Source organism: Echinococcus granulosus (assembly GCF_000524195.1).
Source record: "Echinococcus granulosus chromosome Unknown EG_S00060, whole genome shotgun sequence".
NCBI lineage: Eukaryota > Metazoa > Platyhelminthes > Cestoda > Cyclophyllidea > Taeniidae > Echinococcus > Echinococcus granulosus.
The window spans coordinates 73,656-90,252 of NW_020170440.1; the positions used below are offsets into that span (position 1 = coordinate 73,656).

Genomic DNA, 16,597 nt, shown 5'->3' on the forward strand with positions numbered 1-16,597 from the left:
ATATCACTGCATTGAAGTCAGAATTTACGCCAACTTATCTATTGTACCTTGGGAGCAATAGGACAGGATGGTCGGGGCCTTGTTTTATTAGGTGATGATGAATAAAGGGGTACAGTTGCACTGATTAAGTGCGTTTAGGGTACATTTCCTCCAGCATTTATGGAATCTGATCCAACAAGGACTTTTTTACTAATCGCATTCCAGATGAAATGTACAATTTAACCTGTATTAATATTACCGTACGCATTAACTTTAACGGATATCAGTAACTTAGCTTCGTTCACATAACGTTTGCGGCTCAGTTTCCGTTCCACTTGCATTAAGTCATTACAAAATTATTCTTTAAGTCAAAGGCAGTTTGAGAATGGATTGTCGAGCAAGGCGTAAGTGACGATTTGATATCCAAACAATATGAGCGATTATTGAGGTCATCGAGATGGCCTTGGGGTCGCTTGGCATAAAGCCAAGTGATGAGACGTATTTTCTGGGTGCTTTTCTACTATCCACCAAAATAAGGGAAAAAAACAAGCCAAACAAGTTTCATTTGCGATAAACCGCGCAAGTGCTTTCTCCTTGAAGAAAGTGGTTTTTGCCTACGTGAGCTAAACAGCCAAAACAATCGCTTTAGGGTCAAAATTGGATAAGGTTGAGAACTTGACGCTTAACAAACAGGCGTTCCTGTAGTTCTCTTCATTTTAAGGTTTATCAGAACTCCTCATTTAAACCAGGTTGTGTGCATTACTATTTCCAGGCTAGTCAGAGGGCTGACAGTCTTTTAAATGTTCAAAATACTAGTGCGTAGTCTCTAAGACACACGCCATTTTTAGAGATTTTTTGGTAGTAGTATAAAACTACTCGAGCCGTTCGTTGCGCCACCCACGGTCTTTTCACTGCTTTTGTCAAGCCAATTTTCTCCATTTGATTATATAGGCATATGCTAAAATAAAAAAGACCTAACATTTTCATAACTTCAGATTATTTAACTGTTTCAAAACGAGGCGCGTGTTCTGGTTGGGGGGCGTGGTTTGTAAGTGGTTTTCCGGTTGTTTTGTGGAATGTTGGGACAGCTTTTGGTATTGTTTTGCTATGCTAAATTTTCGCTTATTTCTGTGGTGAGATTTATGTTATTGATTAGTAGAGTTCTTAATATTCTTAAAAGCACTCGAAACAACTTAAAGTTGTGTCTTAGTTTCACACTCGCTTAGCTTTTATGATAAATTTTTTCAGAACAGCAATGGGCAAAACCTGGGAGGATCTCAATCTCATCTCTGAAAGCCTACAGGGCATCACCTATTTGGGTTTTGCTCATCCCTTTCCTGTCCAGTCTACCGTAGTTCCTCTTCTTCTCAGTCGTAAAGACGTTGCTGCCGAGGCAGTCACAGGGTCGGGCAAGACTCTTGCCTTCATCCTACCGATTTTAGAGATTCTTGCAAAGCGTCATGATGACTGGAAGAGTCATGAGGTATATCTTATTGCCTTTCCGGTAACATTCGCTATTGGCGTTAGGTATAACGCCACTTGTTGCATCAGTTTATGATAACGGTTTGAGAATAATCATACGTCAAAATGTATGTAGAACGCTTTTGCTCTGAGGATGATTGCATGCTTGCAGTTTTTGAGCAGCAATTGAATTACTCAGTTCGGTAGTACTAGTGTTGCCGCTGTTACCACGAGAGATTTTCTTGGCTGTGGTGGTCGATTCCCCTCCAATGTCTTGGTTGCAAAAGCATGACATTTGACGCTCGCACTTTTGACTAATGGGATTGAGTTATGGGTATTGCTCAAGAACAAGTGGTTAAAATAAGTCAGATAAGTAGCGTAAGCATGCATTCCTTTGTTTTTTCCTGTTGGTTTCTGCTCGCGAATATCCGAGTTCGAAATTCGAGGAACAGATGCCCCCAAAACCGGTGATGAATCGTTTTTTTAGGTTAGCCACCAGAAATTTTTCTTAACTGGATCTTTACCACTAAAGATGTTTGGTTTAGTGGTAGGCTCGTTTAGGTTTAAAAGACTTTGACTTTGTTTGGTATTCTCTATAGTTTGATTTGCACTATCCACTGAGAGGATGCAGCATGCCCCCATAGGAAGCATCTACAGTTGTTAGGAATGCTCATCACGTTATAATTCAGAATTTAATGTGTTGGTTAACGAACATTTTATCAAACCTCATGTCCCTTTTCTCCAATTCGGACTCTGCAGATCGGCGCACTCATACTGTCACCGACGTACGAGCTAACAGTTCAAATCCATAACGTACTTACATGCTTTCTGCAGTTCTTCAAACGCAAAGACGGGTATGCCAACTTTTTATTCACAATGCGTGGTATTTTCCTTTCAGAAATGTTCCATTCCCTCAAGCGGTATAGGTAAAGTCTGGATATTAGAATTTTCGAGTCATTTTATTGAGTTTACTCCAAAAGTTCATCTTTTGGTGCCTTTTTTGATCCGCCTGTGAATCCGCTTTAAAAGTATTTACTAGAAAGTAGATGCTTTTGAAGATGTCTTATTTCCCATATGTTGGGGGTTTTCGAGAATCAGTATTGATTCATCATCTAACCCAAAGTTATGGATCCCTTGAATCAGACATGGTCAATATACATACAAACTATCGAATGAGACTCGGACTGCAGTAGGGTTGTTACAGTAATGCATCAATGGAATTGTCCATCACTGCCTTGTATCATCAAATCCAGTTTTTGTGCTGTTCCCAAATCCATGTTAGGTTGTTTGTTTATTATAATAGGTGGTAACATTGCTTTTAACTGTTTTTGGGCCTAATGAGACCTGACAGTTAGGAAGCACATCACGAGCATTAGTAATTGACGCAACTCCGGGGGGGGGTCATTTTAGACGTCATCAATCAAGACGGAGGGCAACAGTGCCTGTGCGTACATGGAAGCGTGGTAGAGTATATTGATGGGGCTTTTTGTGACGGAAAAATCCGTTGATAAGCGCAGTTACAAATAGTTTCGACACCGTGTAGTACTGAGGTTCAGTTGCAGTAAGGAATTTGATCTGGTAATGTCAGTATTTCAATGGCATCTGTACATCAGTGACGATCCAAGTGTCGGTGATTCCCATTTAGCAGCCTCAGCGGTTATCCTCGTAAACATTCGTCGTGGAGGTTATACCTAGTCTACCCATCTGTCATCATGGAATAATACAAGTGACGAACATCTATCTGGCTCACGCTAGGCGTTCTAAGATAGTTCACCCATCTTTTCATCTCGAGGCTTTCCAGAATTATGTAGACAAAATTACCAAGGGGCTTGGCCGAAAGGTAAATGCAGTTTCGACTTCCTGAAATTTTTTTGGCGGTTTGACGTGAGCACGGAACGTAGTGTTTCCCTTAGATGCAAAATTTCAGAAGCACTATCGAAGACGTTTAATCAGCTTATAGAATAGGTCTGGTCGTCGGCACTGTCTGCAATATCAATGAGGTTAGCATTAATCCTATTTTACTTTCATGGTTCGTTAGTGGAACTTTTTGGTCGATACAGGTCTCCGCGCTTCAATTCTCTCGTTCTAAGTGGTGGTGCTGCTCATACTAAGCGTCTAGAGGACCTGAAACGTTTTCAAGCCACTGGCGCAACCATTCTCGTGGCTACTCCAGGTCGCCTAGTCGATCTCGTTCAAAAGGCACCCCTCTTTTTGGGTCAGATATCCAACAACCAGACCTTCAATCCTGTTGTTCGGGGACTTCGCAGCTTGGTAGGATCTATCGTATTCACTCACTCAACTTTTTTTCGTTCCTTTAGGAGATCCTGATACTCGACGAAGCTGACCGCCTACTTGATATGGGATTTGAACCACAGTAAGCGAGGACCGCTTTCCAGACATCTCAACCTCTAGATTGAATGCGATACTTGGCATGTTACCAAAGCAGCGACGGACGGGTCTGTTTTCCGCTACACAGACAAACCAACTGGATGATTTGTTGCGGGCAGGGCTGAGAAATCCAGTTAGAGTTGTAGTGAAAGAGAAGGACGTGGCTTCAATTGTGCATCAACAAAGAACTCCGTCGACTTTGGAAAACTACTTTCTGGTATGTTGATACTTTTGTACTTTCTGCTGAAATGAGGGGAGGCACCTTCTCGATGTGACGTAGCTTTCTTAATACTAGCTTGTGAATCTTGGTAAAGCTACCAAATAGCTTTAGACTTCTTTGTTGACTACTGATAATTCTTTGAGTTGGTAATTGCCTGTTATGTCATGCCGTTAATTGACTCAACGGGATATTCTGTGGACTTGTCGAATCAGCTAAATATATGTATCTGTGGCAGTTTGAAAAGACTGAGGGGCTAGAAATACGAACGTACGGGATGAGATTGGAGCTACGCACACAATCCCTTTGAAGCCGTAACGCGGTAGGCTACATGCTTTAACCGTAGTCCCCAGCCCGCTCTCAGTTGTTGCTAAAACTTTTGAAGTAATGGCAGCAACGATAGTGACTGTATCTGCTTTGAAACTGCCTATGCACACACCCACTCATCCGCAAAAAAGGACCAAGATGACAATATTTTGATGACTAATTTGCATCACAGCTAGAAGACATCCGACACACACTCATGTGGATTTTAATGGGATTCCTCATAGCCTTTGTTACCTTCTTTGAGGCCAATCCCACTGGTGATTGAGGTGGATTCATTTGGGGCCCGTAGAGCTGAAGGCTGGGCGATGTCAAAGAGACAATAGGGGTTTAAGAATTAGAAATACTATGAAGGAAAGTGTCGATATAAGTAAACAGTTTCTGAATAGGCAAATTGATGCATGAAACGCATAGGTGGATATTTTGAGTGGATAGATTAGAGTTGCATTTAGGATCTAGAATGAATGGATGTATTAGAGATGGTTTGCTGTATGAATAAATCGACGGGTGATTGACTGGATGGATCCAGAGTAGGTTTTTACTCGATCTTATCGTCTTGAATCTCCCCATCTGCTCGCCATCGGCGTAGATTCCCCAACTCGAGTCTACAAGTCCCTAGAATTAATCACTCTCCCACCACGTTTCTCGAATAGGTTGTCGACCCTGCTGACAAATTTCGTGCCCTCGTCACATTCCTTCGAAGCCACGCATCCACAGAGAAGATTATCGTCTTCCTCGCTACTTGTGCAGCTGTCGACTACTTCAGTCGCCTCCTTCGTAATGGCCTCCTCCCCCCCCGCCAGGCCTCCCTTGTTCATGCTCTCCATCGCAAAATGCGCTTGAAACGGGTCGCAGAATTCGACAAATTTCGCTCCATTGAGAGGTATGCCGACAATGTTTAGCACGTTTGATACTAGGGTCACGGAGATAAATCTGTCACTACATCCCAGATTAAAACTCGGGGGGTCACGTGTGGGACGCCGCTAGATAGCACGTTTGAAAGTTCATTGCCGTATTTTAGGGGCGTCCTGCTCTGCACAGACGTGATGGCACGAGGAATCGATGTGCCGGGGGTGAATTGGGTGCTGCAATGGGATCCACCCTCGAACGCCAAGTAAGCGAGATTTCTTCTCTTGTTTATTTTACGCACCTTTGCCAAAGGTCTAAACTTTGTGTCACCAAAATTCTCACTATGGATTTCTTCTTGCATCGAATTACCGTTAAATTTCACATCTTTTTACAGCATCCACTGGACGTTTAATATCTAAGTATTTCGACAATTTGAAGGTCAAATGAACAAAATTTTTCTTTTTAAACTACCTGCCAAAATGTGGCGCTATTGTGTGGATTCGACTGTTTGAAGCACCGGTTTTTTAAAATAGGTATTTTCACCGTCTCAATTGTGAAAGTTGGAAGCAAAATTGACTAGGAAAGTTTTTGTTGTCTCTTCCTCTTGCCGTTCTACTATCATTACATTCAGCCCAGCGCTTGAATCATTTAAATTAATACGAATTTGCATTTTTGACAAAATAAGATATTCTTGATGAATTTTAACCAAGCACACAATCCGTCAATACTTGTTTTAGTATCTGATTGATTGACATTGCGCAATGTTTGAGACACGGTATTCGTGTCATGGGTCCTTATCTACTTAAATTAGCAAATGAGTAGCATGTACTAGTACGGACACGAAAGAGAGAATCTTCTTTGCTGAACTGGAGTGACTAAATTACTGGTTACGCGTGATGCCGCCCTGACATCAAAAGACAAGCAGAGAGCCCTTAACCCCCCCCCCCGGTTGGAACGTTCTTGACCAATTAATAAATACTGAATGACCTTGGAAACCAGCTACGGCGGTGACATCGCGTATAAAGTTAGTTTAGCTTACCTTCTTGACCAGTCAGATCGAAACCTTCAAAAATAATGACCATGATGCTGTTAGAACCCTTCACATCAATCGTTCCATTTGAAATTTGAGGTGTCGACGATGGAGTCCGCTCGAAATTGCTTTGGAAACCTGGGCAATAGTAAATTACTTTTGGCACAAGTAATACACATGTTTCATATCGCCATTTTAATGACTGTCCTGACTAGCCTATATCAGGTGACCAAAATAGTTCTTGCAACAATCGGGATAGCCCGACACAATAACCTGCTGTAAATTATGGAAACCTGTAAAACGTATGTAAATGCTCACATGCCCTACATAGCCTAGATGTGCGTTAGTCTATCGGTAAGGTACCCGGCACTGTCCCCTCCAGTGCCTCCCTCTTACCTTAATTCCTCGTTTCATGGAATGCCGGTCAGGCCTGATGTACACAATTTCAACTGGTCTGTTGCGGGGCGTCTAACTCAATTACAAAGCTGGAGAAGCTTCACGTGAGACCTGTCCAACATTTGGAAGTGCAGTTGCAGTAAAAGTGCCGCCCATAAATGGCTTGCATTCGTTTGATTTGGGTAATGAAGCATTTCAAGACAAACGCTGCATCTTGCTCAGGAAAACCCTCCATTCTTGTCGATACTGGTCCATTAGTGGTGGTTGGACGTGCTTGAGTAAACTAGCAGTTTGCATCTACATCAATCGGGAAGAAAATCGTGAAAACTGAGTCCGTAAGTGCTATCCGCATTCGTTAAGCGATGAAAAACAATATGCTGTTTGCTGTTCTTAAGATCAGTATGTTATAAGAAGCGCACCATGCGTTTTAAATTGTTCGTTGACTGACTGACTTGTAATTAGAGGTGAATTTCGTGCTTTTGTATTCCCTTGTTTTCTAAATGAACGAACACACTTGCTCACTGTTCAATCCACACTTCCAAGGCAAGCGCCGCTTCTTCTCCGGTAAACTGCTTTGTGTGTGGGTGTGCGCGCGTGCGTGCGGTGGACTGAAAAAGAATTGTTTACTTGCTGAATAATAGTCAACAAACGCGGCTGACACTTATCCACTCGAAACGATGCATCTCAAACAAGTGTTATGTTAATTACCCTTCAGAAGGAGTCTAGACTAGCCGACCCATCGGAGGAGTCATTCTCACTATCAAAAGACGACACAACGTAAGATCATGTATAATGACAGAAATTTCCTGTGCGGAGGTTAACTTTCAGGTTGATAGGAGGAGAAAGTAAAGTGCAGAAACCAAATTTTATCCGCTTTTATCATTCCAGTAGCAATAGGCTGGGCAAATGCCGCACAGCAAGAGCAAATGGTGCGCTTAACACTAGTTATCATATCTCTTCCTCCATTCTCAGTTTCTTCGTACATCGCTGCGGTAGAACAGCGCGATGCGGAGCGGAGGGTCGAGCAGTTCTCTTCCTTGCACCCACCGAAGTCGCCTACGTGGACTTTCTTCGCATCAACCAAAACGTGTGTTTGATCTTTCCATTGCTCTTATTATGTAAGGTCTACCATCTGCTTTTATGTAATCGGTGTCAAAAACTAGTGACGACTGGCATGAGCTATTTTTGAAGGACCTAGCATGCCACATCCCAGGGTATTTTTACTTCCACAAATGAAGCATTGCACAAACGTAGAAGCTGAATCGCGAGGGCTCTGAAAGCTAGCTAGACTACTTTTTCCAGTTTGTTGCACTGTTCTTGGCGCTGCCTGGGACTATTTTTATTCACAGATTATCACAGAAGCGAAACAGAATCAACTGGTAGGCAAGATCGAACATCTTGCAGTGCTTCCTCAGTGCCTATCGCCCTGGCCTTCGAATCCATCGGCAGTTGTATATCTCTTAAATTCCTAACGGAAGAAGTTGTTATTAGTTCTATCGGTGTTGGGAAGGTGTATTCTGAGGAGTGGTTTTTCACATCAGACAGCTTGAGAGGTAGAATCACCTGTCTTAATCATTTTCCGGGTTTTCATAATATAAAGAAGTTCAAAGATTCCACATTACAGTCAGCATTAACGGCTTTTGTGGATGCTTTTGACTCGTTTGGTGCTTATCTTGATCCGTTTCTAATCGGCTGTATAAAGTGTAGGCTTGCCAACTGCTTCGAAGTTTCAATTATCTTTCTTTTTAAGTTTCCTCTTCGGCCGTCCGGGGCAGTAGCCCTCCTTTAAAAGTATCCAGCCAATACATTCACATGTGTTAGCTTCCGACGAGGAATCAATGAAGTCAGTCGCATTCTTCATAAGAAGTGAATAGTGTCGAACACATTTCTCACCATTGCCACTTGTATAGGACCCGATTTGCCTTTGACAGGCATTATATGACATGCGGTTGCAGAATCAGTTCCATCGTCAACGCAGTATACGAGTCATCTCATCTAGTTTGTAAGTAAAGCGCAAGAATTCTGAAATTCAACTTCCGAGCCCTACAATTGCTTGGCTCTGGAAAATAATGAGAGGAGATCTAAACATACATTTACCACCAAAATTGATTTAGTGTTTTTTGCACTGGTCTCAAGCTTCAAATGCATCGATTTAGCAGCCGTTTCAATGTTGAAAAGAAGTTGGTAAGCCACTCTCACGAGCGGGAAGTATTAGGTCGGTTTATAGTACTCACGCACTTGCCTCTTATTCCAATGCCAGGTCACTCTTGTTGAAAGGGATCTACCCGAACTAGCTGATGCCTCCATCTTGGAAGAAATTACAAGCGAATCGATTCGTGCAAAAGTTCAGCAAGTCTGCATCAAAGACAGGTGGGTGACTACACGAAAATACGTAAACAACGTCGGCTCTTTTGTTTAGGCTGCTCTACGAGAAGAGCATCAAAGCTTTCGTCTCCTTTGCTCAATTCTATCGCAAGCACGACTGCCGGTTGCTCTTCAAGATCCAAGGCAGGTGATGCTTATTTTATAAAGTGGCATCTACTGTTCTGCATTTCAGTTTGCCTTCTTGTTTAGCTTCCACTACCCATGGTCTTCGCTTTTTATATTCACACCCCTTTTTGTGGTTCATCTATGCTGTCTGTAGGTTGCTTCTGTCACGATTATTCACTTGGAAATAACCAGTCAAATTATCCTAAAAAAGAAGAACGAGGATGGAACTCGGTGGAATTAAATTGACTTATTTTAAGTATAATTTGAGGATGGTGCTCATGCTTGCCGATCCTTTGAAATGCAATTGCTGGATGGACAAATTGAAGCAGGGAAGAATCGCCTAAAAACCTTCAAGGATAGTCTGTAAACGTGATAGGAGTAATGCCGATCTGTGTGCACCTTGTGATCACTTTACTTGGTAAGCGACTACCCCATTGGATTGGTATGAGCCCTCCCTGATGTGACGGTGGCTGTGAAACTATGCCAAGGAAGAAGGGAGAAACGGCCTGTAATAAGCTGGATTTTATGAGCAGGATATTTCTGCACTTTCTGAGGACAGGAATTCACTTCAGGATTGGGGTAAAGTTCCATCTCAGCGCCGTCTATGGGTCGATTGATAGCTTTGAATAGACATCCTGGTTTTACCAATGTGGAGCGTTTCAATCTTCAAGCTGACTGCAGCCACGACCACAAGGAATACGAATAGGATGTTCAAAGCGATCTGTACAAATGATTGAAGTGGTTACAGGAAAGCCGAATGCTTGAATGCTGGATCGTCTCTGTCTTGATCATGGTAGTCTTAAATTCAACGAGCAACTGTAGACAGAGACAGGACTGTATCTAGGATCCTTCGATACACGAATGCTTACTTGCTTTTGTTCTTTATTTCCACGGAGCCACTCGCTCAAATCAATGTGTCACTCTTCCTAACCATACTGAGCGTTTGTCACGGTTGTTCATTTTCCCACCTTGTAGAATTGGATTGGGGTTCACTGGGCAACGCCTACGGCCTTTTGCGACTACCTCAAATGCCCGAACTCAAAGGTGTCTCCATCGACAGCTTTATTCCCTCTGATGTCGACTTGACCAAGCTTAAATACAAGTTAGTTTACTTTGAAGTGTCTTCTTTCTTTAAACGAAAAGAAATCTTTTTATTTTCGTTTTTCCAGGGAGAAAAGCATTGCTAGGCAACGCGAGTTGAAACGCAAAGCGTTGGAGGCTAATCCACCGCCGAAGTTTAAGAAGGTGCATTTCAATATTAGCTTAGCTTGTTTCTAAAAAATTACACGATTTCCCATCACTGATGGTCAGTCCACTTTGACACCTCCACTTTTATAATGACAACCTCTCTGACTTTTCCGTAATGTGTCGCAACGCACGAGTGTGTCTACTGTTATCTTTCCATTGCACAGCTGGTTTCAACACTGGTCTTGGTCTCATCTCAGGTCTGTGCCTCACTGGGCACGTAGTTAACTCACCCGCATGATCGAAATTGGATCAAAACCACCTACCAGAAGGAAGCTTCTTACTCTTAAAGTATTGGCCAGCATACCCCCTCGTGTGCCGATCCTTTGGTTGACCGCATCCCTGCCTTGCCAGATACTTTGTTCGTTCCTCCACTGATCTGTTTTGGTCTGCGACCTCTCTGGCTTTAACTAGCAGTAGACATCAACGAGCCAGTCTTTGGGTTGTTTTCGTCTTGCTAGTTTTGCTGACCCTCTTAACGCCACTTCAAGTGTGTCAGTGGTACCGAAGAGGATAAGCTAGGGGAGGTCATCACGTTTGGGGGCTTTTGGGTATCCACCCCTGCATCATGAAGGCCTTGTCGAAACATGTGCAAAGAAGGCACTTCTCAAATTGAGGCTTGTCAACCATCTTCGGTGTCTGGGTGTAGGCTCCAGCATTTATTCGCATAACTTTGGAGGAAAAAAATTGCGGATGCATAATATGCTCCTTACTGATTTGGAATGATTTTCATTGAAGTTGTCGGGTAATTTGTTTCGTCTTTCGTTTAGAGTGTTGCATCTTCTGTGAAGGAAAATCCTTTCTTTGAAGTAAAGATGAACTTAGTTTTTTTATCCAGTCATCCCCTTGGTCCAAGACAAAGGAAAAACGTGCCAAGCGTGCCGCGCGCCGCCAGAAAAAGCTGCTTAAAGCAGAGCGCCTTATAACCACTGCCTCCCTTGGTGCCAGTATGTCGGATCGACTTATTAATAAGTGTTCCTCGGGTGCCATGGCAACTGATGGAAACGAGGATGACAGCGACGATAACGACACGAAGTCCATTTTGGAGGAGTACAAGAAAATGAAGAAGCTGAAGGGTCGCAAGGTGAGCGGAAAATCCGTGAAATTGTTGCTGCTGAAAGGCGCAGCAGTAGCTGTAATAGTTTTTGTCCGTGCACCAGATCACAGCGGCGGAATTGGAGGACTTAGAAGACGACGAGTAGAAGGTGACCTGTTTTTTCGTGTGTTTTGTACAAAAATGGCTTTTATTGAATTGACTCAAATTGCTGATTTTGAATTGTCGGTTTGAGAATATGCAAATTTGGACTCATGAAAATCGACGTTATCGACCAATCAGTTAGAAATCTTAGCTTTTGGTAACTGGAACGACGGAGTATGATTTTTAAACTGAGTTCGATGCCCAAGGCGGGAGTCTAGTGATTTCACCAATGTCCCCCTTTAGACAGAAGACTACAATGTACAGCGCTTGTATTAAGCTACCCCTGTAACCTGGCCTGTTTTCGTAGACCGGTTTTGAGTGTTCATTTTTCATTCTTTGTAATCACGTACGACTGAATTGAGCGACATTCATTCCTCTCTCCCCCCCCCCCCCCAATGCGATTTACGTGTGTGTTCCACAACCGTCTTCATCTCAGACAACTGGTCTCTTCCAATAACCCCCTGGGAAAGGCTGGCTTACCAGACAAAGAGAATCATGACACGCTAACCACTTCTCACTTTCATCTCACGTCTGTCTTATGTAGTTTATGCGTGGGATGGGGTCCTGCTCGAATCGATGATATCACTTAACTATGTGGAAAAGTGTTGAACTGAAAAGCAGGTTGTCCGATTAAATTGAGGTGTATCGTAAGAGTGATCCTGGAATCGTCACTTAGAGAACTGTTTTGAAGACGGCCATGGCAGAATAAATTATTCGGGAAATTAGAATAATTACCCAGTTTATTTAGGTCGGGTGACAAGAAGGATGACGTAGATCTACCACCGGACGTCGAACTCCATCAGTACCCTTCGAATTTCGATTGTACCATTTCTGCATGGAAGCGTTGCGCGAGGGTCATTCGGCATCTCTTGCTAAGCCATGACTCGCCTCCAACCGCGACTCCGACGTTTGTAAGCCTGTTTCTCAAGGGTATCAGTGAGATTTGATCATGAGGGGAATGCAGGTCATTACCAGTGAGTTTGAACAAATTGCCTTTTTGAAAATTTGAAATGGAGACTACGTCTAAGTGAAAATGGAGGCGAGTTGTCTCCGAAAACTATTAGCAGAGGATCTGTTGAAAACTTGTTTACCTTTGGCCAAATTCGAACGAAGTGAAGTTCTCCATGGAAGAACTGGCCATGACATTGATGTTAAGGTAGTGAGCTGTAATAATGAGACCGAGGACACGATATCCCTTATGTTCCTGTGATGTCGGGGGAATGCTCCTCCAGGGAAAATTACCCTATGCTTAAAAGCTATTTCCCGAATAAACCTTACACTTGGGTATAGCATCCAAGTCTACCGACGAAATAGGGGGCATTGATAGTCAGATAATCTTTTTGGTATTGGATTTGACTATAATGCTCTGGAAGATTTGTGGCGGCTCATGAAGAGGGGTAATCACGGGGAATAGAGGAGAGGGCTCTCAGACATGACGAGGGCTATGGTGGCATAATTAACGATACTTTTTTAGCCTTCACATTCGGGCTGCATTGGGATTCCATCCGTAATTGTTTGGCCTTTAGCAAGTGAATAGCCTTGTCTGCAGTGGACCGCGCACGCAAAAGCACGAAAGGGCCTCCGAGTAGGAGTAGTACATGACTTAGAAGTGAGTTAAATGATGAGGGCGTCGTTTTTGAATAAAGGAGAACAAAGGTTGGGGTGGACCTTCGCATCGTAGGTCACGCTGTTAGTTGGTCAACAAACAGCCTATAATGCTCTCTGTAAACTTTTATTACGTATGCAAAAGAGGTGAACAGCGAATTCCGGGTCATTAAATTTTCTTTTCTTGGCGCCATGGCAGCGCCCAGATGCACCGTTGCCTCCACCCCGATTTCCCCTTTCTAGATGATCCGGATGACAGGCATTTTACCACCACTCAAGATAAAAATTATCGTACCCCCCAATGCTATATAACACGTTTTGTTAGAAGCTTCTCCATCTTTGTTACTCATGTTCAACTTGGTTCGGAAATAAAACTATCTAGAGTGGTACCCATAGGGCTCATTTTGCCTTCTACTGGAGTGAAGGCTCAAGATACATTCACATGCACTTTACGAGCGTCCTTTCAAGTCGCAACAAGTCACGGCCAGGCCGGCAATCTAGACCGAAAACGGCACGAACATTATCTGACACCTGTGTCTTGGTTTGTGGTAGAAGCTTTGCTTCGAGCCTATCTTAAATATTCCTCCAGTAAATGAGTAGGGTTTGCTAACCGAAGTGTTTTTTCTTAATCCCAAATCGAATTCACAAAATATCAGAAGGTGGGATTAAACTTTGGCAGTTTTGGGCAAAAATTTACCTCTTCAGAAATAAAACTATTCATTTCAAAGGGTATTTACCCGTCCTGTTAAAGCGTGGCCTATTGAAAGGCACTTGAGCCAGTAAAGCAGGGTCCTCTACAAGCAAACAGTGGAACTTTAACCCTTTCCTAACTCTCTTCTAGTTGTCATGTTATTGTCTACTGTGAGGAAAGGTGATAAATGTCGCTTGAATAGATAAGGATCAGTTGAATGCGGAGGATGATAATTCGGCAGAATCTTCCCCATCGCATTCTCCCATCAAATTGCATACCCTCCTTAAGGGTCAGTCTTGCGGCATGGGGCATAAATTTTTGCAACGCCCGGCAAGGACATCACTTTTCTTCTGATTGACTCTTATTTCCTCACCACTAATACTCTTCTCATCAGGTAGATATATTTCAATCGGATTTGTTGTTCATTTTCGAGCAAGTTATTCATTCATGGTTAAAGGTCGCGGCCCTAATCCACTATAAATGCTCTCAAAGCAAGCGTAGCCTCATGGAAATGGAGTTGTGCCTGCCTCAAATGTGTGGGTTGGATAGGGGTTTGATCGTCTTAAAAGCACCACTGACGGTGTGTGATGCTTCTTGCCTTTCAGTTGTTAATACATGCCATATAGGCAGCATTCCTCCGCTTAGCAGCCACCGCCACGTCTTCTCCCTCCCATTTGGCGTGGATGTTAACTCATTGTTTTATTATCCGCGCTAATCGTGACTGATAATTTCCCATAATGCAGCATCTATCCTCCGAGCCCTTCATCAGCAGTTCTGGGTGGTGGAATGTTCAACTACCGCGCCTTCTGCAAATGCTTTGCGATACACTTTACAAGAAGCTTCAGCATCCTTGTAATCGAGTTGGCCTCGATTCGCAAAGAAAACCAATTCAAACCACAGCTGTCGCGTGTTCAGTAGGGTTCAAAAAGGAAGGAAATATCAAAGTGCGATAGAGATAGCCTGACGTTTGGACAGTCACATGCATTTAACAGCTTTCTACAAATTGTAGCAAGTCATTTTATTCAGCTGTACAAGAAGCTGCAAGATTTACAACAGATCATGAAATGCTCATCAGGGTTCAGGCATTCCATTTTCTAGATAATGTCAACGGAAATGACAATTGTGCTCCGGGGTGGAAACGGAATTGCACTCACCGAAGTCATCATTGACCTTCATTTTCCTTGTTGGCGATCAGCTGTGCATCCCATCACAATATAGTACTGTGCGTATCCACAGTTTTTGGTCTTTGTTCTCAGGCCGCTTCATCGCACGCTGTTCCATGTATGTCTGTGTCACGATCGGAAGGACGCATGACATGCTTTCTAACTACCAATGCACTTAGCAGGACACACCACTCACTAATTTGGGTAATATCACCATGAAGACCTTTTAAATGTCCTCATCTCAAGCGTCATTCAGATCTACGTTTGCACACGATTAGACACCTGACCTCCAATTTATTGTTTTTAGTGAATAACTTAGTCAAATTCAGTTTTTTTCCCAATCAGCTTAAATATCCTGACAACATCACCTTTTAAAACTTCAAGGCTTAGTGATTGGCGGATTTGAAAGTACCGTTCGACACCAATTCGCCCAAATGACACAAGCTCTCTCGAGCACCAATCATGAGGCACTAATAAAGGTCGATGCAGGTGGAACTCAAAAACCACTTAATGCGGTGAAAGTGGCGTCACCTCCAACCGCCCATGCCCACTGTATAGATTATCACCCTGGCCTTGCAAGAATTTTCGAAAGATGCAGTCGCAGCTTTTGTGAAGGCACCGGATGCACGCTCTTTACAGCCAAAGCATACCTCAGCTTTGCGGCAGCAGGTTATTTTGCCGAGGGGTGCACACGTAATGTACGGTTAAGAACTTTGACGAGTGAGTCAACAAATTCGCACTTTTTGGGCTAAATACTGAATTATGAAAGCAACAGCCAATTTGATGCTGACATTTCATGGAGGGGTAGGTTGTGAATCAGATTTGAAATGGAGCTGCTCTGAGGATGCTTTTTTTCGAAGGTAGGCGGATGAGTGAATGAAGTTCTTTTACGATTCTTAATCGTTTCTAACTTTTTCAAATGATGCAAAACTGTAATTGTGCTTGACGTCGCCCCTACTGTTAATTCATTACGGGTAGTTCGAGGTGGAGAGAAGGATGGATAGATGATGAATGATCGGATGGGTAGGTACAAAATAGATGGCTTCTTCCTGCCTCTCTATCGCCCCGGTCGTAGCTCGCCGCCGGTCTCTATCCCCAATTAGTGCGCGGAGGCGTCGTTTTAATCAGTTAATGGGGCCTCATTGCAACATATCAATCAACCTAACCGCTCATGCTTCCATCCTCCTATCCACCTACTTATCACTTCATTTATTCACAACTTTATCCACCCACTTGTACGTTTTTTGAACTGATGCATATACTAGTCACATTAGTTCTTCAAGCCATTAGCCCCGTTTTATGACCATGTCTTGTCTTTTCAGAGTTCACAGGGTTAACGGTTTCGTTATTCTCCTACTTTCCATCCTAAACCCCATTTCATCCATGCCGTTGAGTTGTGTAGTATGCGACCTCAGGAGTCTGCAACAAGAGTGGAAGTGAGTTTAAGTGGCTCTACTCAAACCCATTGCACAAACATTGCTTCCTTCGTTAGACTTAGTGTTTTTCGACTTCGTGCCAGATACTCAACAACATCAAAGATCGCCTTACTAGAGGTGGGAGT

At 43.2% G+C, this 16,597-nt stretch overlaps 2 protein-coding genes across 2 annotated transcripts; both read left to right on the top strand. All coding sequences in view use genetic code 11, as the record gives it.

Annotated features, from left to right (window-relative positions):
* Window positions 1-1,234: 1,234 nt before the first annotated feature.
* On the top strand, window positions 1,235-9,160 carry EGR_06603 (ATP-dependent RNA helicase DDX55; the record flags this gene model as incomplete). The annotated part of the gene is made up of 10 exons (XM_024495852.1): window positions 1,235-1,506; window positions 3,501-3,711; window positions 3,759-3,814; window positions 3,853-4,045; window positions 5,023-5,252; window positions 5,391-5,483; window positions 7,617-7,731; window positions 8,781-8,828; window positions 8,905-9,014; window positions 9,064-9,160. The coding sequence occupies 10 exons, from the start codon at window positions 1,235-1,237 to the stop codon at window positions 9,158-9,160; spliced, it is 1,425 nt and encodes a 474-aa protein (XP_024349710.1).
* Window positions 9,161-9,515: 355 nt separating this feature from the next.
* EGR_06604 (ATP-dependent rRNA helicase spb4) lies at window positions 9,516-16,168 on the top strand (the record flags this gene model as incomplete). The annotated part of the gene is made up of 8 exons (XM_024495853.1): window positions 9,516-9,552; window positions 10,110-10,236; window positions 10,304-10,379; window positions 11,218-11,463; window positions 11,540-11,577; window positions 12,326-12,488; window positions 15,595-15,705; window positions 16,112-16,168. The coding sequence occupies 8 exons, from the start codon at window positions 9,516-9,518 to the stop codon at window positions 16,166-16,168; spliced, it is 855 nt and encodes a 284-aa protein (XP_024349711.1).
* Between the last annotated feature and the right edge of the window lie 429 nt (window positions 16,169-16,597).